The 24,386-nt window shown below is 36.9% G+C and overlaps 2 protein-coding genes across 12 annotated transcripts in view; both read left to right on the plus strand.

Moving 5' to 3' along the window:
- The window catches only part of LOC122817878 (uncharacterized), a 282,460-nt gene extending 275,925 nt beyond the window's left edge, over positions 1-6,535 (plus strand). For 10 of the 11 annotated variants that reach the window (XM_050889950.1, XM_050889952.1, XM_050889954.1 and 7 more), the window contains 3 exons: positions 4,608-5,227; positions 5,291-5,405; positions 5,460-6,532. In XM_050889950.1, the coding sequence (XP_050745907.1) occupies positions 4,667-5,227; positions 5,291-5,405; positions 5,460-5,878 (1,095 nt within the window). In that variant the 5' untranslated portion in view covers positions 4,608-4,666 and the 3' untranslated portion in view covers positions 5,879-6,532. Of the gene's footprint in view, positions 1-4,607; positions 5,228-5,290; positions 5,406-5,459 lie in introns of all 11 variants that reach the window. The other variant, XM_044091319.2, reaches the window with a different exon arrangement.
- Positions 6,536-16,847: 10,312 nt separating this feature from the next.
- Positions 16,848-18,181, plus strand: LOC122817880 (uncharacterized). The gene is made up of 4 exons (XM_050889983.1): positions 16,848-16,879; positions 17,152-17,296; positions 17,360-17,474; positions 17,528-18,181. The coding sequence occupies exons 1-4, from the start codon at positions 16,848-16,850 to the stop codon at positions 17,944-17,946; spliced, it is 711 nt and encodes a 236-aa protein (XP_050745940.1). The 3' UTR covers positions 17,947-18,181.
- The last annotated feature ends 6,205 nt before the right edge of the window (positions 18,182-24,386 follow it).

Raw genomic sequence — 24,386 nt, forward strand, 5'->3', positions numbered from 1 at the left:
AAGCGTTGAATTGTAAAGCAGGACCTTGAAGTCCAGATAGAGGGGGAAGAAAGCATTCATGAGCAAATGGAGGCTATTGGATTTTAGTTTTAGATACATTTTCTTAGGACACGTTTGTCTGCTAAGAGTAAACGTTATGTGTTTACACTTTTTCGCATTTATTACGCCAGTCTGATAACCAGAACTTTAGAACTTTAGTTTACGACTTGCGCGAAACGCAAATCCTTGCGTTTAAAAATTTTTCGAACGTTTTCGACTGAGTGAATAATTGTTTATTTGGAGCGTTAACAAAACACGTCTGCACGCGACCGAAGTGATTGAATTGGATGTTTGTCGCTAAAGACAAAGTCTAGTTTGGCCATTATAGCTTCGAAATTTATTACCCTACCATTATGGGTTAAGGTATAATTTGCCATTCCCGTTAATTTGTTTCTTAATATAGATAAGGCAGAATAAAACATTTCACTCCCTCTGGCATATTGTCCCATGGCTACTTCAGCTGATTCTCTCCAGCTTACATATTTATCTTCTTCACCTTTATATTCCCTAACAGATTTAATAATCTCATAAGATGTGACGCACTTGATATTTGGGTTTATAATCTCTATCTTTTATGGATTTAATTCAAGATTTACAATTTATTTAATTAAATCTCCTACATTGTGCTTTGATGTAACTCACTACTTTCTCCAAGCCATGATGTTGGTTGAACGACTTTAGAACTTGAAGACTCTAAGGATCACTAGATCACTGGTCCAACGATGAGTTTCTTGACATCGCTAACATCTTGGATATCGTCCTTGTGGTCAACGACCTCCATGGTGTTGCCGGCCACTTTGGACGTTTTGCTTGGTAATCTTCGTCATTAGATGTTGATAGATTTATCGTAGATTTTCTTTAGGATGCAATCGATTGTAAAACCGTTAAGAAAAATTTTCTCCTGAATAAAGGTGGCTTCCAGAGAAAGATGGGGACGTCTCTCGGAACACTAGTCTTCTTCTAGTCGTGATCCTCAGGGGAGTTGCATTTCTAGACCAGTGCCAGGGAGATCAGAAAAGATTTTGTCTATGTTCTCTATTTGGCTGCGTTCTTTTATACCAGACAAGAGCTACCGCTAGCTCGACTAGGGATAATGTTTCTCTATTTCCCTAATCCTAGAAGTCAATGGCCTGCTGGTGCATTTTGCCACCTGCCGGATTACTGTTACCAGTAGATCGGTGGTGGTCCTTGCTCTGGCCACCCAACACCAAAACAAAATTTTTCAAACACGCCCAAAAAAGCTTGTCACACTTATGCAGCGATATTTCGATTATGATAAGTCATCGCTAAAACCGTGAACCGTTAAAATTACCGACAACGGGATTGTCGTCATCGCTCGGTTTGGTCACACTATTCGGAGCCTATAAAACCTCAGTCCGGTCACTTGCGTTTCAACGATCATCGGGGAAACATCACCAAGAAGAAATACCCGGTGAAGTGTCTTGTAAGATAGTCTTGGTATTGATGGTGGATCTGTAAAGCTCAGTTTTATATCGGCTCTGCGAACTGCTGAGGATCACTGGCATCTCGGTGTGGTTCCTTGGAAATCAGCCCACACATATTTGTGATCACGGCGTGAGGTCCCCCAGAAATCACATTACCGGCTTCCGTCCAATGAAGTAAGCTAAAACCCTTCCACCACTCGGCCCCTTTCGCAGAGCTGACACATCAAAGCAAGCAGTCCGCAACTCAGTCCTTACGCAGCAGAGGCAACCAGCCACCGATTTAATCAGTTATACCCTATCTCTACATATTCATAGTAAATACAAGAAGGAAGGTAAACCGATCCATAAAGGAAATAAATGTCTGCCTCAAACCCTGGCCACGGCGAGCTATACCGCCTCCTGAAATAGGTTCGTTACAACCATTGTAAGGTTGCAAACCGTTGCTAGAGCAAACTACCATCAAACCTTGGCTTAAGAGAATTATCTCCATACACTTTGTTGCATTTGGAAATGCATGCACCTGCAATTTGCTTTCAATTGTTTCTATATATTCACTTTTGTTTGTAATTTATTTCCACTTCATTCGCCTTTTTCAGTCTATAGACTTATTGTATTTTTGCTAAGGGTACTTTGCTTTTACTGTTTTTGTTTGTGCTGCGATGTGGCTTACTACTTTCTCCAAGCCGTGATGTTGTTCGAACAACTTTAGAACGTGAAGACTCTTAAGATCACTAGATCACTTGTCCAACGATGAGTTTCTTGATATTGTTAACATCTTGGATATCGTCTTTGTGGTCAATGATCTCCACGGTGTTGCCGGCCACTTTGGACGTTTTTCTGCCCATCTTGGGGGCCTTATGCCATCCACTTGGTTCATTGGTAATCTTCGTCCTTAGAGGTTGATAGATTTTTCGTAGATTTCCTTCATAATGTGATCGATTGTAGGACCGTTTAGAAGAATTTTCTCCTGAATAAGGGTGGCTTCCAGAGAAATATGGGGACGTCTCTCGGAACACTAGTCTTCTTCTAGTCGTGATCCTCAGGGGAGTTGCATTTCTAGACCAGTGCCAGGGAGATCAGAAAAGATTTTGTCTATGTTCTCTATTTGGCTGCGGTCTTTTATACCAGACAAGAGCTACCGCTAGCTCGACTAGGGATAATGTTTCTCTATTTCCCTAATCCTAGGAGTCTATGGCCTGCTGGTGCACTTTGCCACCTGCCGGATTACTGTTACCAGTAGATCGGTGGTGGTCCTTGCTCTGGCCACCCAACACCAAAACAAAATTTTTCAAACACGCCAAAAAAAGCTTGTCACACTTATGCAGCGATATTTCGATTATGATAAGTCATCGCTAAAACCGTGAACCGTTAAAAATACCGACAACGGGTTTGTCGTCATCGCTCGGTTTGGTCACACTATTCGGAGCCTATAAAACCACAGTCCGGTCACTTGCGTTTCAACGATCATCGGGGAAACCACCAAGACGAAATAAAATAAAGAAAAAACAAAGAAGTTTTTCTTTGTGTGCTTTGCAACTCTTTTTTCAGTCTTCTCCCTTTGGATACTAACAATAAGTGTATCAAGTCTTACAGTATAACATAACTAAGATTCATTTGACTGGTATTTCATTCAGGGGGACCGAAAGTTATGGCTTTTACTTTTCTACCAGTTTGTTCCGTAATACGTCAGCCCTGTGGATGTTATATGTAGTTATTGAGCTTGGCAGAAGAGTTATAATTATTATTTTTTTTTTTTTGCGCTTTGTAGAAGAGTTAACAGCTCTGGAAAATTGTCTGATGAGAGCTCTGAAAGCGGTTGGTGCTTGTTATAAATGCGTGAAATACTTTTTGTCACCGCGAAATTCATTACGTCTGAGACTTTTCGGGGGTCTGCTGGCCAGTAGGTTTAAGGGAAAGCAAAAGAAACAGCATCGAATTTGTTTTCACGGATCCCTGTCGTTCTTTCTTTTGTTGGTAGCTTACTGAGTATTTTGAGCGTGGTACCTATTTATTATTATTAAATTATTATGGACTTGTTTAAAACATATCAATTTTTTTGTGAGTTCAAGAAGTTTTAGTGTGTTTTCGCTTATTTCAATTCGCCGATTTAGTTTTTGTGTTTGTTTTGCCTTTCCAGCTTCTTGCACTTTTCCCGGAACTTGCACGAGACACGTGGGTATAATTAAAAAAAAAAACTTAACCAAGTTTGTTGGTGCTAAAAATCTGAGTGATTTTTAATTTGTATTTGCATTAGCTCTATGTTACGATGCAATCTGGATGTTGCAAAATCCATTTACTTGCACTTTGGCTTGATTTTCCCTTCCCTCCGTTTTTTCGTGGAAACTTGATTTAAACGTTTTTCTGCTCGTTTTCGGGTTGATTATTCTACAGGGAAGCTACTGCCTGGACAAAAAGAAAAATATTGCAATCAAATCTATTTAGGTTAAATGAATGCATTGGATGTACCATGAGGAATCCACTGAAAGCACATCAACGAAACGGAAATACAATAAAATGAACTTCTCGTGTTTTACCGTTGCGTATCCTCGTGTAAAAAATTGAGAAGGAATGTAATTGATTTGCAAAATAAAGATAGTAATGCTATTTGGTTGAATTTTTTCCGAAATTGTCAATATGTGGTTACCGGTATGGTGATCTAGCCAGGGATTTGAGAATCATGACGTCCAGTGAAATTTAATCCAGCCTATCACTTTTAAAAAATCTTGTGAATAATGTGATTATACTGATTATCTTAAAATTAGATTAATTTGTTCTCAATGCAAGTTATATTATTAAATATATACTTAGAAAAAGGAAAATAGTTTTTATCCAATACGTATTTTTAGAATGTTCCAATATTTTTTGTGCAATTCGGACCAGTACTCCAAATCAACATTTAATTATTAATATATTTTTCGCATTTCTCACGCATGTCGTGTAAGTTAGCGTTGGTTAATCTACGGCGGTTTAAGGATGGGTCTAGAATCTATTAGTTAGGAACTTGAATTAGAAAAAAAAGTTGACCTTAAGAAATGTTATGCCTATATTTTACACAAGTAAAGCAAAGAAATAAAAATTAAATAAATACTTTTTAAACCGTTATTTTTTGCATTTTATTTATAGCAGACGCAAACGATTGGGGCAATGTTTATCCAAATATTTCTGGGGATGGTGCTCTCGGTATGATTACACATCATAAAGTGGATATCTGCATTGGTGCAATGTACTCGTGGTCTGAAGATTACTCATATTTAGATCTATCCGTGTATCTTGTGAGGTCTGGGATAACATGCCTTGTTCCTGCTCCATTACGGATAGCTAGTTGGTATCTACCATTAGAGCCTTTCCAAAAACATCTATGGGCTGCGATTCTGTTATGCCTATGTATGGAAGCTATTGGACTAATTCTAGCTTATAAGAGTGAGCAGGATCTGTGCGTGCAGCCTAAAAACCATCGTGACTGGTGGACTTGCACAAAATTCGGACTTTCAACCACTTTTAAGCTTTTTATATCGCAATCAGAAAGTAGCAAAGCAAACTCAAATACAGTCCGTTTATTGCTCTTTGTCTGCTTTCTAAATGATTTAATTATTACCAGCATATATGGTGGTGGCTTAGCCAGTATATTGACAGTACCCAACATGGACGAAGCAGCCGACACAGTCCAGCGTCTGCGGTTGCACCGATTACAATGGGCGGCCAACTCTGAGGCATGGGTTTCAGCTATACGCGGGTCGGATGAGGTAAGTGCTTCGGAATATAAACTTTTAAACATATGTCAAGTTCTATGTTCCTTTCCTTGAAAGCCTTTAGTACGAGATTTGCTATACAATTTCCACACATATAGCGATGATCGGTTGCTTCAACTAGCTCAGGAGCAGAGGGTACACATTGGATTTACAGTAGAGCGCCTGCCGTTTGGTAAAAAATTTAAGTCCCAATAAAACTTGCGTTTTTTTTATGTTCACTTTGTAGGTCACTTTGCTGTCGCTGACTATTTGGTCCCTCAAGCGATTGACCAATTAATAATTATGAAAGATGATCTTTATTTCCAGTATACCGTTGCTTTTGTTCCCAGACTTTGGCCTTTCTTAGATCAATTCAATTCGCTGATTCATTGCTGGCATTCGTCAGGACTCGATAAGTACTGGGAAAATCGTATTGTGGCTGATAACTTAAACCTCAAAATACAAAAACAACTCGAAGAAACTATGTCAAGAAATAAAGAAGATATTGGTCCGAACATGCTTGGAATGACTAACTTTGCCGGAATCATCCTTATTTGGGTGTTAGGATCAAGTGTTGCAGTATTGTCTTTTTCTTTTGAGTTACTATATTTATCTAATGTTTTCACGTTTATACACAATAAGTATAAACATACTTATAAAATATGAATATTTGATAAACAATGGTATTATGGGAAGAAATAAAACTAAGGTTTAAACTACCGTTCGTCAAAAAAATGAAATCCTAATGTTTATTCAACTAAACCTTTGGTTTAGGGCATGGTTGCCCTGGTTTCCCTCACCCAAACAATTAGGATTGACGTGGCAAACTTCAGCGAGCCTTATATTCATTATAGAAAACACATAAAACTTAAACAACGTAAAGGCTGAAAAAGAATATGTTAAACCAAAGCTAAAAAATCTGGTGCGGGTGTAGAGTAGCTACCTACCGTTAAGTTGGTAAGTGAATGAGTTCAGCTAGGAAATTGACAACCGTGCAAATTGACAACCGTACTCTCTTCCGCAATTGGCGACTGGGGGTCGGCTTACACAAATTCCAGGTGTATTATTGTGGTAAACGCATTTCTTTAATTCGATTTATTTCTTTTTAACGCCCGGTCAAACCCCGCACTGGAACACTGTCGATATCACCGTACATAAGCATATGCACGAACGTACTTTGCGACCGAGCATTGCCCTTGACTGAAGCAAAATTAAACAAAATGTCTCCTACATGTTTAACATTTTTTCATGATGGATGCAGTTTTTGGATCCATATATATATTGGACATATTTATATTTTTTTAAATTACTTTATCACTTTTCAGTCTTCTCCCTTTGGATACTAACAATAAGTGTATCAAGTCTTACAGTATAACATAACTAAGATTCATTTGACTGGTATTTCATTCAGGGGGACCGAAAGTTATGGCTTTTACTTTTCTACCAGTTTGTTCCGTAATACGTCAGCCCTGTGGATGTTATATGTAGTTATTGAGCTTGGCAGAAGAGTTATAATTATTATTTTTTTTTTTGCGCTTTGTAGAAGAGTTAACAGCTCTGGAAAATTGTCTGATGAGAGCTCTGAAAGCGGTTGGTGCTTGTTATAAATGCGTGAAATACTTTTTGTCACCGCGAAATTCATTACGTCTGAGACTTTTCGGGGGTCTGCTGGCCAGTAGGTTTAAGGGAAAGCAAAAGAAACAGCATCGAATTTGTTTTCACGGATCCCTGTCGTTCTTTCTTTTGTTGGTAGCTTACTGAGTATTTTGAGCGTGGTACCTATTTATTATTATTAAATTATTATGGACTTGTTTAAAACATATCAATTTTTTTGTGAGTTCAAGAAGTTTTAGTGTGTTTTCGCTTATTTCAATTCGCCGATTTAGTTTTTGTGTTTTTTTTGCCTTTCCAGCTTCTTGCACTTTTCCCGGAACTTGCACGAGACACGTGGGTATAATTAAAAAAAAAAACTTAACCAAGTTTGTTGGTGCTAAAAATCTGAGTGATTTTTAATTTGTATTTGCATTAGCTCTATGTTACGATGCAATCTGGATGTTGCAAAATCCATTTACTTGCACTTTGGCTTGATTTTCCCTTCCCTCCGTTTTTTCGTGGAAACTTGATTTAAACGTTTTTCTGCTCGTTTTCGGGTTGATTATTCTACAGGGAAGCTACTGCCTGGACAAAAAGAAAAATATTGCAATCAAATCTATTTAGGTTAAATGAATGCATTGGATGTACCATGAGGAATCCACTGAAAGCACATCAACGAAACGGAAATACAATAAAATGAACTTCTCGTGTTTTACCGTTGCGTATCCTCGTGTAAAAAATTGAGAAGGAATGTAATTGATTTGCAAAATAAAGATAGTAATGCTATTTGGTTGAATTTTTTCCGAAATTGTCAATATGTGGTTACCGGTATGGTGATCTAGCCAGGGATTTGAGAGTCATGACGTCCAGTGAAATTTAATCCAGCCTATCACTTTTAAAAAATCTTGTGAATAATGTGATTATACTGATTATCTTAAAATTAGATTAATTTGTTCTCAATGCAAGTTATATTATTAAATATATACTTAGAAAAAGGAAAATAGTTTTTATCCAATACGTATTTTTAGAATGTTCCAATATTTTTTGTGCAATTCGGACCAGTACTCCAAATCAACATTTAATTATTAATATATTTTTCGCATTTCTCACGCATGTCGTGTAAGTTAGCGTTGGTTAATCTACGGCGGTTTAAGGATGGGTCTAGAATCTATTAGTTAGGAACTTGAATTAGAAAAAAAAGTTGACCTTAAGATATGTTATGCCTATATTTTACACAAGTAAAGCAAAGAAATAAAAATTAAATAAATACTTTTTAAACCGTTATTTTTTGCATTTTATTTATAGCAGACGCAAACGATTGGGGCAATGTTTATCCAAATATTTCTGGGGATGGTGCTCTCGGTATGATTACACATCATAAAGTGGATATCTGCATTGGTGCAATGTACTCGTGGTCTGAAGATTACTCATATTTAGATCTATCCGTGTATCTTGTGAGGTCTGGGATAACATGCCTTGTTCCTGCTCCATTACGGATAGCTAGTTGGTATCTACCATTAGAGCCTTTCCAAAAACATCTATGGGCTGCGATTCTGTTATGCCTATGTATGGAAGCTATTGGACTAATTCTAGCTTATAAGAGTGAGCAGGATCTGTGCGTGCAGCCTAAAAACCATCGTGACTGGTGGACTTGCACAAAATTCGGACTTTCAACCACTTTTAAGCTTTTTATATCGCAATCAGAAAGTAGCAAAGCAAACTCAAATACAGTCCGTTTATTGCTCTTTGTCTGCTTTCTAAATGATTTAATTATTACCAGCATATATGGTGGTGGCTTAGCCAGTATATTGACAGTACCCAACATGGACGAAGCAGCCGACACAGTCCAGCGTCTGCGGTTGCACCGATTACAATGGGCGGCCAACTCTGAGGCATGGGTTTCAGCTATACGCGGGTCGGATGAGGTAAGTGCTTCGGAATATAAACTTTTAAACATATGTCAAGTTCTATGTTCCTTTCCTTGAAAGCCTTTAGTACGAGATTTGCTATACAATTTCCACACATATAGCGATGATCGGTTGCTTCAACTAGCTCAGGAGCAGAGGGTACACATTGGATTTACAGTAGAGCGCCTGCCGTTTGGTAAAAAATTTAAGTCCCAATAAAACTTGCGTTTTTTTTATGTTCACTTTGTAGGTCACTTTGCTGTCGCTGACTATTTGGTCCCTCAAGCGATTGACCAATTAATAATTATGAAAGATGATCTTTATTTCCAGTATACCGTTGCTTTTGTTCCCAGACTTTGGCCTTTCTTAGATCAATTCAATTCGCTGATTCATTGCTGGCATTCGTCAGGACTCGATAAGTACTGGGAAAATCGTATTGTGGCTGATAACTTAAACCTCAAAATACAAAAACAACTCGAAGAAACTATGTCAAGAAATAAAGAAGATATTGGTCCGAACATGCTTGGAATGACTAACTTTGCCGGAATCATCCTTATTTGGGTGTTAGGATCAAGTGTTGCAGTATTGTCTTTTTCTTTTGAGTTACTATATTTATCTAATGTTTTCACGTTTATACACAATAAGTATAAACATACTTATAAAATATGAATATTTGATAAACAATGGTATTATGGGAAGAAATAAAACTAAGGTTTAAACTACCGTTCGTCAAAAAAATGAAATCCTAATGTTTATTCAACTAAACCTTTGGTTTAGGGCATGGTTGCCCTGGTTTCCCTCACCCAAACAATTAGGATTGACGTGGCAAACTTCAGCGAGCCTTATATTCATTATAGAAAACACATAAAACTTAAACAACGTAAAGGCTGAAAAAGAATATGTTAAACCAAAGCTAAAAAATCTGGTGCGGGTGTAGAGTAGCTACCTACCGTTAAGTTGGTAAGTGAATGAGTTCAGCTAGGAAATTGACAACCGTGCAAATTGACAACCGTACTCTCTTCCGCAATTGGCGACTGGGGGTCGGCTTACACAAATTCCAGGTGTATTATTGTGGTAAACGCATTTCTTTAATTCGATTTATTTCTTTTTAACGCCCGGTCAAACCCCGCACTGGAACACTGTCGATATCACCGTACATAAGCATATGCACGAACGTACTTTGCGACCGAGCATTGCCCTTGACTGAAGCAAAATTAAACAAAATGTCTCCTACATGTTTAACATTTTTTCATGATGGATGCAGTTTTTGGATCCATATATATATTGGACATATTTATATTTTTTTAAATTACTTTATCACTTTTCAGTCTTCTCCCTTTGGATACTAACAATAAGTGTATCAAGTCTTACAGTATAACATAACTAAGATTCATTTGACTGGTATTTCATTCAGGGGGACCGAAAGTTATGGCTTTTACTTTTCTACCAGTTTGTTCCGTAATACGTCAGCCCTGTGGATGTTATATGTAGTTATTGAGCTTGGCAGAAGAGTTATAATTATTATTTTTTTTTTTTGCGCTTTGTAGAAGAGTTAACAGCTCTGGAAAATTGTCTGATGAGAGCTCTGAAAGCGGTTGGTGCTTGTTATAAATGCGTGAAATACTTTTTGTCACCGCGAAATTCATTACGTCTGAGACTTTTCGGGGGTCTGCTGGCCAGTAGGTTTAAGGGAAAGCAAAAGAAACAGCATCGAATTTGTTTTCACGGATCCCTGTCGTTCTTTCTTTTGTTGGTAGCTTACTGAGTATTTTGAGCGTGGTACCTATTTATTATTATTAAATTATTATGGACTTGTTTAAAACATATCAATTTTTTTGTGAGTTCAAGAAGTTTTAGTGTGTTTTCGCTTATTTCAATTCGCCGATTTAGTTTTTGTGTTTTTTTTGCCTTTCCAGCTTCTTGCACTTTTCCCGGAACTTGCACGAGACACGTGGGTATAATTAAAAAAAAAAACTTAACCAAGTTTGTTGGTGCTAAAAATCTGAGTGATTTTTAATTTGTATTTGCATTAGCTCTATGTTACGATGCAATCTGGATGTTGCAAAATCCATTTACTTGCACTTTGGCTTGATTTTCCCTTCCCTCCGTTTTTTCGTGGAAACTTGATTTAAACGTTTTTCTGCTCGTTTTCGGGTTGATTATTCTACAGGGAAGCTACTGCCTGGACAAAAAGAAAAATATTGCAATCAAATCTATTTAGGTTAAATGAATGCATTGGATGTACCATGAGGAATCCACTGAAAGCACATCAACGAAACGGAAATACAATAAAATGAACTTCTCGTGTTTTACCGTTGCGTATCCTCGTGTAAAAAATTGAGAAGGAATGTAATTGATTTGCAAAATAAAGATAGTAATGCTATTTGGTTGAATTTTTTCCGAAATTGTCAATATGTGGTTACCGGTATGGTGATCTAGCCAGGGATTTGAGAATCATGACGTCCAGTGAAATTTAATCCAGCCTATCACTTTTAAAAAATCTTGTGAATAATGTGATTATACTGATTATCTTAAAATTAGATTAATTTGTTCTCAATGCAAGTTATATTATTAAATATATACTTAGAAAAAGGAAAATAGTTTTTATCCAATACGTATTTTTAGAATGTTCCAATATTTTTTGTGCAATTCGGACCAGTACTCCAAATCAACATTTAATTATTAATATATTTTTCGCATTTCTCACGCATGTCGTGTAAGTTAGCGTTGGTTAATCTACGGCGGTTTAAGGATGGGTCTAGAATCTATTAGTTAGGAACTTGAATTAGAAAAAAAAGTTGACCTTAAGATATGTTATGCCTATATTTTACACAAGTAAAGCAAAGAAATAAAAATTAAATAAATACTTTTTAAACCGTTATTTTTTGCATTTTATTTATAGCAGACGCAAACGATTGGGGCAATGTTTATCCAAATATTTCTGGGGATGGTGCTCTCGGTATGATTACACATCATAAAGTGGATATCTGCATTGGTGCAATGTACTCGTGGTCTGAAGATTACTCATATTTAGATCTATCCGTGTATCTTGTGAGGTCTGGGATAACATGCCTTGTTCCTGCTCCATTACGGATAGCTAGTTGGTATCTACCATTAGAGCCTTTCCAAAAACATCTATGGGCTGCGATTCTGTTATGCCTATGTATGGAAGCTATTGGACTAATTCTAGCTTATAAGAGTGAGCAGGATCTGTGCGTGCAGCCTAAAAACCATCGTGACTGGTGGACTTGCACAAAATTCGGACTTTCAACCACTTTTAAGCTTTTTATATCGCAATCAGAAAGTAGCAAAGCAAACTCAAATACAGTCCGTTTATTGCTCTTTGTCTGCTTTCTAAATGATTTAATTATTACCAGCATATATGGTGGTGGCTTAGCCAGTATATTGACAGTACCCAACATGGACGAAGCAGCCGACACAGTCCAGCGTCTGCGGTTGCACCGATTACAATGGGCGGCCAACTCTGAGGCATGGGTTTCAGCTATACGCGGGTCGGATGAGGTAAGTGCTTCGGAATATAAACTTTTAAACATATGTCAAGTTCTATGTTCCTTTCCTTGAAAGCCTTTAGTACGAGATTTGCTATACAATTTCCACACATATAGCGATGATCGGTTGCTTCAACTAGCTCAGGAGCAGAGGGTACACATTGGATTTACAGTAGAGCGCCTGCCGTTTGGTAAAAAATTTAAGTCCCAATAAAACTTGCGTTTTTTTTATGTTCACTTTGTAGGTCACTTTGCTGTCGCTGACTATTTGGTCCCTCAAGCGATTGACCAATTAATAATTATGAAAGATGATCTTTATTTCCAGTATACCGTTGCTTTTGTTCCCAGACTTTGGCCTTTCTTAGATCAATTCAATTCGCTGATTCATTGCTGGCATTCGTCAGGACTCGATAAGTACTGGGAAAATCGTATTGTGGCTGATAACTTAAACCTCAAAATACAAAAACAACTCGAAGAAACTATGTCAAGAAATAAAGAAGATATTGGTCCGAACATGCTTGGAATGACTAACTTTGCCGGAATCATCCTTATTTGGGTGTTAGGATCAAGTGTTGCAGTATTGTCTTTTTCTTTTGAGTTACTATATTTATCTAATGTTTTCACGTTTATACACAATAAGTATAAACATACTTATAAAATATGAATATTTGATAAACAATGGTATTATGGGAAGAAATAAAACTAAGGTTTAAACTACCGTTCGTCAAAAAAATGAAATCCTAATGTTTATTCAACTAAACCTTTGGTTTAGGGCATGGTTGCCCTGGTTTCCCTCACCCAAACAATTAGGATTGACGTGGCAAACTTCAGCGAGCCTTATATTCATTATAGAAAACACATAAAACTTAAACAACGTAAAGGCTGAAAAAGAATATGTTAAACCAAAGCTAAAAAATCTGGTGCGGGTGTAGAGTAGCTACCTACCGTTAAGTTGGTAAGTGAATGAGTTCAGCTAGGAAATTGACAACCGTGCAAATTGACAACCGTACTCTCTTCCGCAATTGGCGACTGGGGGTCGGCTTACACAAATTCCAGGTGTATTATTGTGGTAAACGCATTTCTTTAATTCGATTTATTTCTTTTTAACGCCCGGTCAAACCCCGCACTGGAACACTGTCGATATCACCGTACATAAGCATATGCACGAACGTACTTTGCGACCGAGCATTGCCCTTGACTGAAGCAAAATTAAACAAAATGTCTCCTACATGTTTAACATTTTTTCATGATGGATGCAGTTTTTGGATCCATATATATATTGGACATATTTATATTTTTTTAAATTACTTTATCACTGTGGCAATATGGTGTGTGAAGACGACTACTATATACATGAAAAAAATAAAAATCTACAGTAATCGTCCGTTTGTTACATCAATCGAAAGGTATTGCAAAAACTGAAAGAACTGAAGACGATAACTTTAAGAAAGTCAATTACCTTAGGAAAAAGATCGAGTTTGGAAAAAAGCGGGAGTAAAAGTAAACAATCTTTTGATCTACTAAATTAATACACTTTCTGCATTTGTTACATTCGGCCCGCCGTAACTCAATATGCCATTGCCAAGTTATTTGATTTTAATGAAGGGTGCGAATGTGAAATATGCAGAAAGTGTATTTATTCAATAGATCGTGTATTAACAGAATCAGAACTATTGTTTGTTAAAGATGCGATAGTCACTATACTATTACCTTATTAAGAGGTGTTTTTGTTTGATTTAATTGCACATAAAAATAATCACAATATAAAAACCTTTTACTTATAACGCTTGGTGCTCATTCTGGAATTTGTGGGATGCGAAGAGGTCGTGCTAATCAACCCGCTTACAGACGCGCGCGTGTAGAGGTGGCATTAACTTGGCTTATGTAACTTTTGACCTCAGCCGATTTCTTAGACGCCTTTTATATTTTAATAGTCCATATCCAAGTCTACCAGTGCTAGTCATGACTCAACGGTTCGCTTTGCCCTGTTAACAACGACGTTTTCAGCGTGCCAACCTCTTTCGTCACTACTAGCAGCGCTACGTCAACAATGACGGCGTATCTAATACCTTGCTCTACCACAAGGCAAAACTCTTCACTCCTTCTTTTTATACCCTTGCGAAGGGTATAATGATTTTAGTCAGAAGTTTGCAACGCAGTGAAGAAGACATTTCCGACCCCATAAAGAATATATATTCTTGATCAGCGTCACAAGTCGAGTCTGTCCGGACCGTCGGTCCGCCTGTCCGCCTGTCCGTCCATTTCTACGCAAACTAGTCTCTCAGTTTTAAAGCTATCGCGCTGATACTTTCCCAAAAGTCTTCTTCCTATTGCAGGTAGTATAAAAGTTGGAACCAGCCGGATCGCATAACTATATCTTATAGCTCCCATAGGAACTATCGGGGAAAAAATTTAAAAAAAATTATATTTTTCCTGTATTTTAACATATACATTTCTAAGCTTGGATATTACATTTTTAAATTAGTTCTGAATTTCGAAAAAGACTGCCACAGCGTTGAGAAGGACTGCCACAGGGACTGTCATCCAGAAGTATACCTGAATTTGAGGCACCTCATTTCAGGGAAGGAAAACGATACCTGAACAAAATTATAAAAGAAAGTGGATGCTTAAACCAAATATGTGAAAATGTGTACTAAAATCCGTGGGGCTGCGAATGTAAGCTCGCCACTCGACACACCCAGCAGTCCCAAAAAGTAGTGGAAAATATTTTCAGAGCATAAAGTACTGCAACACAAGGTACTGTGACATAAATTTTATGAAATTGTAATTCGAAAAAACAAAGAAGTTTTTCTTTGTGTGCTTTGCAACTCTTTTTTCAATCTTCTCCCTTTGGATACTAACAATAAGTGTATCAAGTCTTACAGTATAACATAACTAAGATTCATTTGACTGGTATTTCATTCAGGGGGACCGAAAGTTATGGCTTTTACATTTCTACCAGTTTGTTCCGTAATACGTCAGCCTGTGGATGTTATATGTAGTTTTTGAGCTTTGCTGAAGAGTTATAATTATTATTATTTTTTGGGCTTTGTAGAAGAGTTATTAGCTCTGGAAAATTGTCTGATGAGAGCTCTGAAAGCGGTTGGTGCTTGTTATAAATGCGTGAAATACTTTTTGTCACCGCGAAATTCATTACGTCTGAGACTTTTCGGGGGTCTGCTGGCCAGTAGGTTTAAGGGAAAGCAAAAGAAACAGCATCGAATTTGTTTTTTTGTTTTTTAATTGCATTATATAATTGCCTTCCTTTGGGAGTCACGAGCTCACGGATCCCTGTCGTTCTTTCTTTTGTTGGTAGCTTACTGAGTATTTTGAGCGTGGTACCTATTTATTATTATTAAATTATTATGGACTTGTTTAAAACATATCAATTTTTTTGTTAGTTCAAGAAGTTTTAGTGTGTTTTCGCTTATTTCAATTCGCCGATTTAGTTTTTGTGTTTTTTTTGCCTTTCCAGCTTCTTGCACTTTTCCCGGAACTTGCACGAGACACGTGGGTATAATTAAAAAAAAAAACTTAACCAAGTTTGTTGGTGCTAAAAATCTGAGTGATTTTTAATTTGTATTTGCATTAGCTCTATGTTACGATGCAATCTGGATGTTGCAAAATCCATTTACTTGCACTTTGGCTTGATTTTCCCTTCCCTCCGTTTTTTCGTGGAAACTTGATTTAAACGTTTTTCTGCTCGTTTTCGGGTTGATTATTCTACAGGGAAGCTACTGCCTGGACAAAAAGAAAAATATTGCAATCAAATCTATTTAGGTTAAATGAATGCATTGGATGTACCATGAGGAATCCACTGAAAGCACATCAACGAAACGGAAATACAATAAAATTAACTTCTCGTGTTTTACCGCTGCGTATCCTCGTGTAAAAAATTGAGAAGGATGTAATTGATTTGCAAAATAAAGATAGTAATGCTATTTGGTTGAATTTTTTCCGAAATTGTCAATATGTGGTTACCGGTATGGTGATCTAGCCAGGGATTTGAGAATCATGACGTCCAGTGAAATTTAATCCAGCCTATCACTTTTAAAAAATCTTGTGAATAATGTGATTATACTGATTATCTTAAAATTAGATTAATTTGTTCTCAATGCAAGTTATATTATTAAATATATACTTAGAAAAAGGAAAATAGTTTTTATCCAATACGTATTTTTAGAATGTTCCAATATTTTTTGTGCAATTCCGACCAGTACTCCAAATCAACATTTAATTATTAATATCTTTTTCGCATTTCTCACGAATGTCGTGTAAGTTAGCGTTGGTCAATCTACGGCGGTTTAAGGATGGGTCTAGAATCTATTAGTTAGGACCTTGAATTAGAAAAAAAAGTTGACCTTAAGAAATGTTATGCCTATATTTTACACAAGTAAAGCAAAGAAATAAAAATTAAATAAATACTTTTTAAACCGTTATTTTTTGCATTTTATTTATAGCAGACGCAAACGATTGGGGCAATGTTTATCCAAATATTTCTGGGGATGGTGCTCTCGGTATGATTACACATCATAAAGTGGATATCTGCATTGGTGCAATGTACTCGTGGTCTGAAGATTACTCATATTTAGATCTATCCGTGTATCTTGTGAGGTCTGGGATAACATGCCTTGTTCCTGCTCCATTACGGATAGCTAGTTGGTATCTACCATTAGAGCCTTTCCAAAAACATCTATGGGCTGCGATTCTGTTATGCCTATGTATGGAAGCTATTGGACTAATTCTAGCTTATAAGAGTGAGCAGGATCTGTGCGTGCAGCCTAAAAACCATCATGACTGGTGGACTTGCACAAAATTCGGACTTTCAACCACTTTTAAGCTTTTTATAATCAGAAAGTAGCAAAGCTAACTCAAATACAGTCCGTTTATTGCTCTTTGTCTGCTTTCTAAATGATTTAATTATTACCAGCATATATGGTGGTGGCTTAGCCAGTATATTGACAGTACCCAACATGGACGAAGCAGCCGACACAGTCCAGCGTCTGCGGTTGCACCGATTACAATGGGCGGCCAACTCTGAGGCATGGGTTTCAGCTATACGCGGGTCGGATGAGGTAAGTGCTTCGGAATATAAACTTTTAAACATATGTCAAGTTCTATGTTCCTTTCCTTGAAAGCCTTTAGTACGAGATTTGCTATACAATTTCCACACATATAGCGATGATCGGTTGCTTCAACTAGCTCAGGAGCAGAGGGTACACATTGGATTTACAGTAGAGCGCCTGCCGTTTGGTAAAAAATTTAAGTCCCAATAAAACTTGCGTTTTTTTATGTTCACTTTGTAGGTCACTTTGCTGTCGCTGACTATTTGGTCCCTCAAGCGATTGACCAATTAATAATTATGAAAGATGATCTTTATTTCCAGTATACCGTTGCTTTTGTTCCCAGACTTTGGTCTTTCTTAGATCAATTCAATTCGCTGATTCATTGCTGGCATTCGTCAGGACTCGATAAGTACTGGGAAAATCGTATTGTGGCTGATAACTTAAACCTCAAAATACAAAAACAACTCGAAGAAACCATGTCAAGAAATAAAGAAGATATTGGTTCGAACATGCTTGGAATGACTAACTTTGCCGGAATCATCCTTATTTGGGTGTTAGGATCAAGTGTTGCAGTATTGTCTTTTTCTTTTGAGTTACTATATTTATCTAATGTTTTCACGTTTATACACAATAAGTATAAACATACTTATAAAATATGAATATTTGATAAACAATGGTATTATGGGAAGAAATAAAACTAAGGTTTAAACTACCGTTCGTCAAAAAAATGAAATCCTAATGTTTATTCAACTAAACCTTTGGTTTAGGGCATGGTTGCCCTGGTTTCCCTCACCCAAACAATTAGGATTGACGTGGCAAACTTCAGCGAGCCTTATATTCATTATAGAAAACACATAAAACTTAAACAACGTAAAGGCTGAAAAAGAATATGTTAAACCAAAGCTAAAAAATCTGGTGCGGGTGTACAGTAGCTACCTACCGTTAAGTTGGTAAGTTAATGAGTTCAGCTAGGAAATTGACAACCGTGCAAATTGACAACCGTACACTCTTCCGCAATTGGCGACTGGGGGTCGGCTTACACAAATTCCAGGTGTATTATTGTGGTAAACGCATTTCTTTAATTCGATTTATTTCTTTTTAACGCCGGGTCAAACCCCGCACTGGAACACTGTCGATATCACCGTACATAAGCATATGCACGAACGTACTTTGCGACCGAGCATTGCCCTTGACTGAAGCAAAATTAAACAAAATGTCTCCTACATGTTTAACATTTTTTCATGATGGATGCAGTTTTTGGATCCATATATATATTGGACATATTTATATTTTTTTAAATTACTTTATCACTGTGGCAATATGGTGTGCGAAGACGACTACTATATACTCGAAAAAAATAAAAATCTACAGTAATCGTCCGTTTGTTACATCAATCGAAAGGTATTGCAAAAACTGAAAGAACTGAAGACGATAACTTTAAGAAAGTCAATTACCTTAGGAAAAAGATCGAGTTTGGAAAAAAGCGGGAGTAAAAGTAAACAATCTTTTGATCTACTAAATTAATACACTTTCTGCATTTGTTACATTCGGCCCGCCGTAACTCAATATGCCATTGCCAAGTTATTTGATTTTAATGAAGGGTGCGAATGTGAAATATGCAGAAAGTGTATTTATTCAATAGATCGTGTATTAACAGAATCAGAACTATTGTTTGTTAAAGATGCGATAGTCACTATACTATTACCTTATTAAGAGGTGTTTTTGTTTGATTTAATTGCACATAAAAATAATCACAATATAAAAACCTTTTACTTATAACGCTTGGTGCTCATTCTGGAATTTGTGGGATGCGAAGAGGTCGTGCTAATCAACCCGCTTACAGACGCGCGCGTGTAGAGGTGGCATTAACTTGGCTTATGTAACTTTTGACCTCAGCCGATTTCTTAGACGCCTTTTATATTTTAATAGTCCATATCCAAGTCTACCAGTGCTAGTCATGACTCAACGGTTCGCTTTGCCCTGTTAACAACGACGTTTTCAGCGTGCCAACCTCTTTCGTCACTACTAGCAGCGCTACGTCAACAATGACGGCGTATCTAATACCTTGCTCTACCACAAGGCAAAACTCTTCACTCCTTCTTTTTATACCCTTGCAAAGGGTATAATGATTTTAGTCAGAAGTTTGCAACGCAGTGAAGAAGACATTTCCGACCCCATAAAGAATATATATTCTTGATCAGCGTCACAAGTCGAGTCTGTCCGTTTGTCCGTCGGTCCGCCTGTCCGCCTGTCCGTCCATTTCTACGCAAACTAGTCTCTCAGTTTTAAAGCTATCGCGCTGATACTTTCCCAAAAGTCTTCTTCCTATTGCAGGTAGTATAAAAGTTGGAACCAGCCGGATCGCATAACTATATCTTATAGCACCCATAGTTACTATCGGGGAAAAAATTTAAAAAAATATATATTTTTCCTGTATTTTAACATATACATTTCTAAGCTTGGATATTACATTTTTAAATTAGTTCTGAATTTCGAATTAAATTTTATCAAAATCGGACGACTTTATCATATATGAACAATCGGAAAATTAGAAGTAAAATAATATTGAAAAATCATATCTTCGGTGTTTCTTAGCTTATAGCCTCTTACGCTTGAAAATAACATTTTTTTTGGTTTTGAATTTCGAATTAAATTTTTTTTCAAAATCGGACGACTATACCATACCATATAGCTGCCATTCAACGCTTGGAAATAACATATTTTAATTAGTTCTGAATTTAAGATTTAATTTGATCAAAATCGGACGACTATATCATAACTGTCATAGGAAGGATCGGAAAATTGGTGGGAAAATAATAAGAAACAAATTGTAACTTTGAAATTTTTTGGCATATTATCTTATAATACTGGGAATATCATATATAATATTTTTAATACTTTCGAATTTATATTAATAAAAATGGGACGACTCCAACATACAGCTGTCAAAAAAACGATCAGAAAAATATTCAAATTGTTTTTTTCTTAATATCTCTGAAACTAGCAACAATTCTTAAAAAAATTAAAATAGTGTTACTAATGCTGAATTTTTCTTATAACTGCATACTAAATGAATTATGTAATAATGTCTTAGAGTTATGGATTTTTACATGTATCCTTTCCTAGGTAAAAAATATTACGACCCGCAGATAAAAACTGCTGGATCTGTACAATTTCTATGAATAATTATTTTGTGCATCGCAGATGCATATCGATTTAATAAAACAATTTTAAGATGTGCTCTCTTGGAAGCTCTGTTGGTTCAATTTCCGTATTCCAACTTGATGTGCCGGACGGGACCGGTGCTCGCTGCACAGTCAAGTCATCTTTTTCTTCTGTGCTGGCTGCACTTGGTATTTTTGTTTCAGGTCTTCTTTTTCTTCTGTGCTGGCTGCACAGGATATTTTAATTTTCTACTTACGTGAAAGGGGCGGACTGCCCCTCACACATATCTTTTTTTTCTCTTTCTCTTACTTATATGCTGGCCGCACAGGGTATTTTAATTTCCTACGTTTGTGCAAGAGGAGGTCTGCTACGCGCACATGTGTTCTTTCTATATTTTGTATTTATTTTTTTTAATCTTTTTTTCCACCCTTTCTTGCAGGTAATTTTTGTCATCTATTTATGCGCTTTTTTCTTACAGCTTCGAGTTACTTTAGCCACTTATAAGCTTATATCACGGTCGCAATATTATATATTTGTTGCATTTTAGTATATTTAATTTCACTTTTGTTTCTTGTTCAATGAAAACACGTTTAGTTCGGTTGGTATGATGTTAGAGCCAAAGCGACTTTAACGCCCGCTCCCAGCTTGTTTATTTAAAATATTACATACAATGGTAGTCTTATTTCTGCTGCTTAAAGACAGCCATCGAAGTTGAGGCTTTAGATTTGAATATTCTTTGATTCTGCTGCCTTCGTTTATATTGCTAATGATCGCTAAGCTATGCCGGCAGAGACGCCGGCAGGACTGCAGTCGACGCTTATGTGTAAATGCTTAAGGCTGACGAAGGGTCGCAGAGGAATAGAAAGGTAGTATGTTCACTTGGTGACAGTGCGGCTGACTCTGCAATGTCCAGTCCCAGTGCACTTAAGGGAGGTCATACAACCGTGCCCTTCAGGAACAGCTTGATGACCGATCTTGACGACTGATATACTCATCGAAAGGTAACGCAAAACAATTTGAAAATTACATACCAAGACTTTGGACTTCGTAAGCATATTTATATTTTTGGGTGTATTAAGTTGATCGAGATAGAAAATTTCTGTTCAAGACTTTAAAAAAATTCGCTAGCCTAGCGAGATTTTTAAAGAAAAAAGATTTTAAAGGCCTATAGTTTGTAAACATATAATGCTACAGAATTTACAGAATATATGTCTCTTAAAATAAAGTAAATTTTGCAAATGACGCTGTCTATACTGATGTTGTCCAAAAAAAAAAAATGAATTAAAAATTAAAATTAAATCGGTTCGAACGATTTATTTTCAAATTTTAAACAAAATGACAGTTCATGTTCCTCAATGTTTGATATATAAAAATTTTTTGTCATAATAATTACGGGCTTGAACGATAAAAAATGTCAGCCCCTAGTTCAATTTGAAAAGAATTGTAGTGCCCATTTGAATGCCCAAAACTGTGCAATAGTAATTTAATGAGCACAAATCGACCAAAACATTTTTTTGTAAATAAATTATTTAAAGTTCGGAAATTTAATGTAATGTTAATATAACTCATATATGAGTAATAAGGCAAGAGTCGAAACGGAGTTAATAACTCCAACAACGGTAACATTGTTAGGGATACTCCCGAAAATGATTAGATATTCATTTATTGGGAACCATTAGACTCACACCATCAATTTAAGTCAAAAACTAAGTATCCATGAATATTTTGCAACAGGAAAAATTGTATTTTTAATAGATACAGTCGGCGACAACAACAGCAGCCAGATTTGTAGTTATATTAGTACACAAGAATTAACTTAGCTAAGCTTCCTCGCATCAGCAGTAGCCACACACACACCAGGATAGCAACGAAATAATCACCAAGAAAAGCGCTCGCGTCAGCAGCGCCGCACAGGAGCAAGCGAGAGAGGACATGCGATCGAGGAGGAAAACATCCCGCGAAAATTGGCACGCGCCAAGGGAAGAGCGAGAGAAATGGAGTACCGAAACTTCGACAAGTGAAAAAACCCAGAACAGCCGAAAACTTGAACAAAACGCGGCGGCAAAGCTTGACTCTGTCACTTTTGAAAACGCGGCGCATCGGACCAGAACTGCGAGCAGGTCACTCTTAGACACGCGGCGCACGTGATCAGAAGTGCGAGGAGTGGACTCTTGCAAAGGCGGTGCACGGGATCAGAAGCAGGGGACAACGAAAATATTGTGCGTTCGGAGTGCAAAAATTTGCGAAGGAAGAAAAACCCCAAGGACGGTCGAGTGACCAGTGCTAGTGACCCAGGAAGCGAAGGAAGGAGTGGGAAGGTGAGATGAGTGTGCCGGCCCATGACCAGCGGTGGAGCAACCGCGTGTGTGTGTGCGTCAGAGCGATACGGGTGAGTGAGTGGAGTGAACCGCATTTTGGCCAGCGAGAACCACGTGCAATGAGAAATTTCTCGAAGGTCTCGATGCGGCTTCGCCGTTAACCCGTTAACCTGCGAGCACTGAGAAAAAGATGAACCATGAAATGAAAAGAATGCTCTAATATAAAATATTTCTCGCCTGATTTTAATCCAACTCGTAGGAAAAGAATACAATCAAGCTGGCCACGCATAAATACAAATATTTCAAGACAAATGCCTAGATTTTAGGCCATAAATTCTGCCCTAGGGGAAAGTAGTCTCCATAATCGATCCCCTCTCTCTCGGCCTTCTCGTAGCGAATGCTATGAGCCAGGCCCAAATGCGCGTTACCGCTGACCCTTTTCACTCTGCTACAGACACCGAATAAACTATTTCTCTCACTCCGTACCCTGGTGGCTGGCACTCTACATCTCACGCCAGAAAACAGATTTTCGTCCTAGACCTTTTGTCCCACCCTGGTGGGACTCAGTAAATCCCAGCCTACGAGACTTATTTACACTTTTATGACAATCAATCTTAAAATACAAAAAATATATCAATTAAAAAACTAATTTGAATTGAGATTCAGGCAACTACATTTTCCTTTCATATTTCATTAAAAATACAAGTTCCACCTGCAGACTTATAAATAGACCAGTATACAGTGTATTGAACCAAACTGATAAATTCAGCATGGTATTATAAGGCTAATTTGAACAACGGTATAAACTCAAGTGTAAAGAAAACTCAAGAAAAAAGTCTGTATTATCTCAACTTTCGAAAAACTTTTCTCCATAGTCCAAACACTGCCTTCAAATATATGAACCCAATGTACAGACAGATTCGGACTAAAAACCAAATCAATAGGAAAGCGTAAGTAAATATGTTAATGAACAAAAATATTTTTATAACAGTCCATTATTCTTAGTTCCCAGACGGACTCCATGAAGAAGAAACGATAGGAAACTAAAGATTAATAATAAACTTATCTGATAAAGGTTTGATACCTTGAATGGATGAGATTTAGATAAGCTAGCTAGACCAAAATATATAATTCATCATCTTTGCCTAATATCACTTTTCATAAAATCGAAAAAGTTCTAGAGATATAATGTCTTTACACGCGACTAGTGATGTAATAGTTATTAGATGTTTACAAATATAATGTTTTCGAGAACTGTAGGCAATACAAAAAGTTTCATCCTGAAAAAAGGTAATTTTTTATGCCTGAATTAACTTTCTGGTATCTAAATGCACTGATAATGAAATCTTGCCCGACTACAAAAATACACATAAGTTCCAGTTGCTAGAAAGCAAGCTTGTGGAGCAGTATCATCTCAAAAAAAGAAAAACTAAATTTTTTTCGTACGCCGTAAAAACGTTTACGAAAGGTTAAAGTAACATTGGCCAATAACACACTTTTTACCATATACTATTATTTATTTTTTATGCCTTAACAAGAATAACCAATAGAAGTAAAGATTAACAAGTAGAAGTAGAGATTAACAAGTGTAACACATTTGGATATTTACTGTTGAT

This window comes from Drosophila biarmipes, unplaced genomic scaffold (assembly GCF_025231255.1).
Source record: "Drosophila biarmipes strain raj3 unplaced genomic scaffold, RU_DBia_V1.1 ptg000009l, whole genome shotgun sequence".
In the NCBI taxonomy this organism is placed as follows: Eukaryota; Metazoa; Arthropoda; class Insecta; order Diptera; family Drosophilidae; genus Drosophila; species Drosophila biarmipes.

Coding starts and splice junctions, on each gene's coding strand:
- LOC122817880 (XM_050889983.1), top strand. CDS start 16,848: ATGCCTTGTTCCTGCTCCATTACGGATAGCTA. Junction 17,297..17,359: donor CTATACGCGGGTCGGATGAG/GTAAGTGCTTCG, acceptor TTTCCTTGAAAG/CCTTTAGTACGAGATTTGCT. Junction 17,475..17,527: donor AGTAGAGCGCCTGCCGTTTG/GTAAAAAATTTA, acceptor TTCACTTTGTAG/GTCACTTTGCTGTCGCTGAC.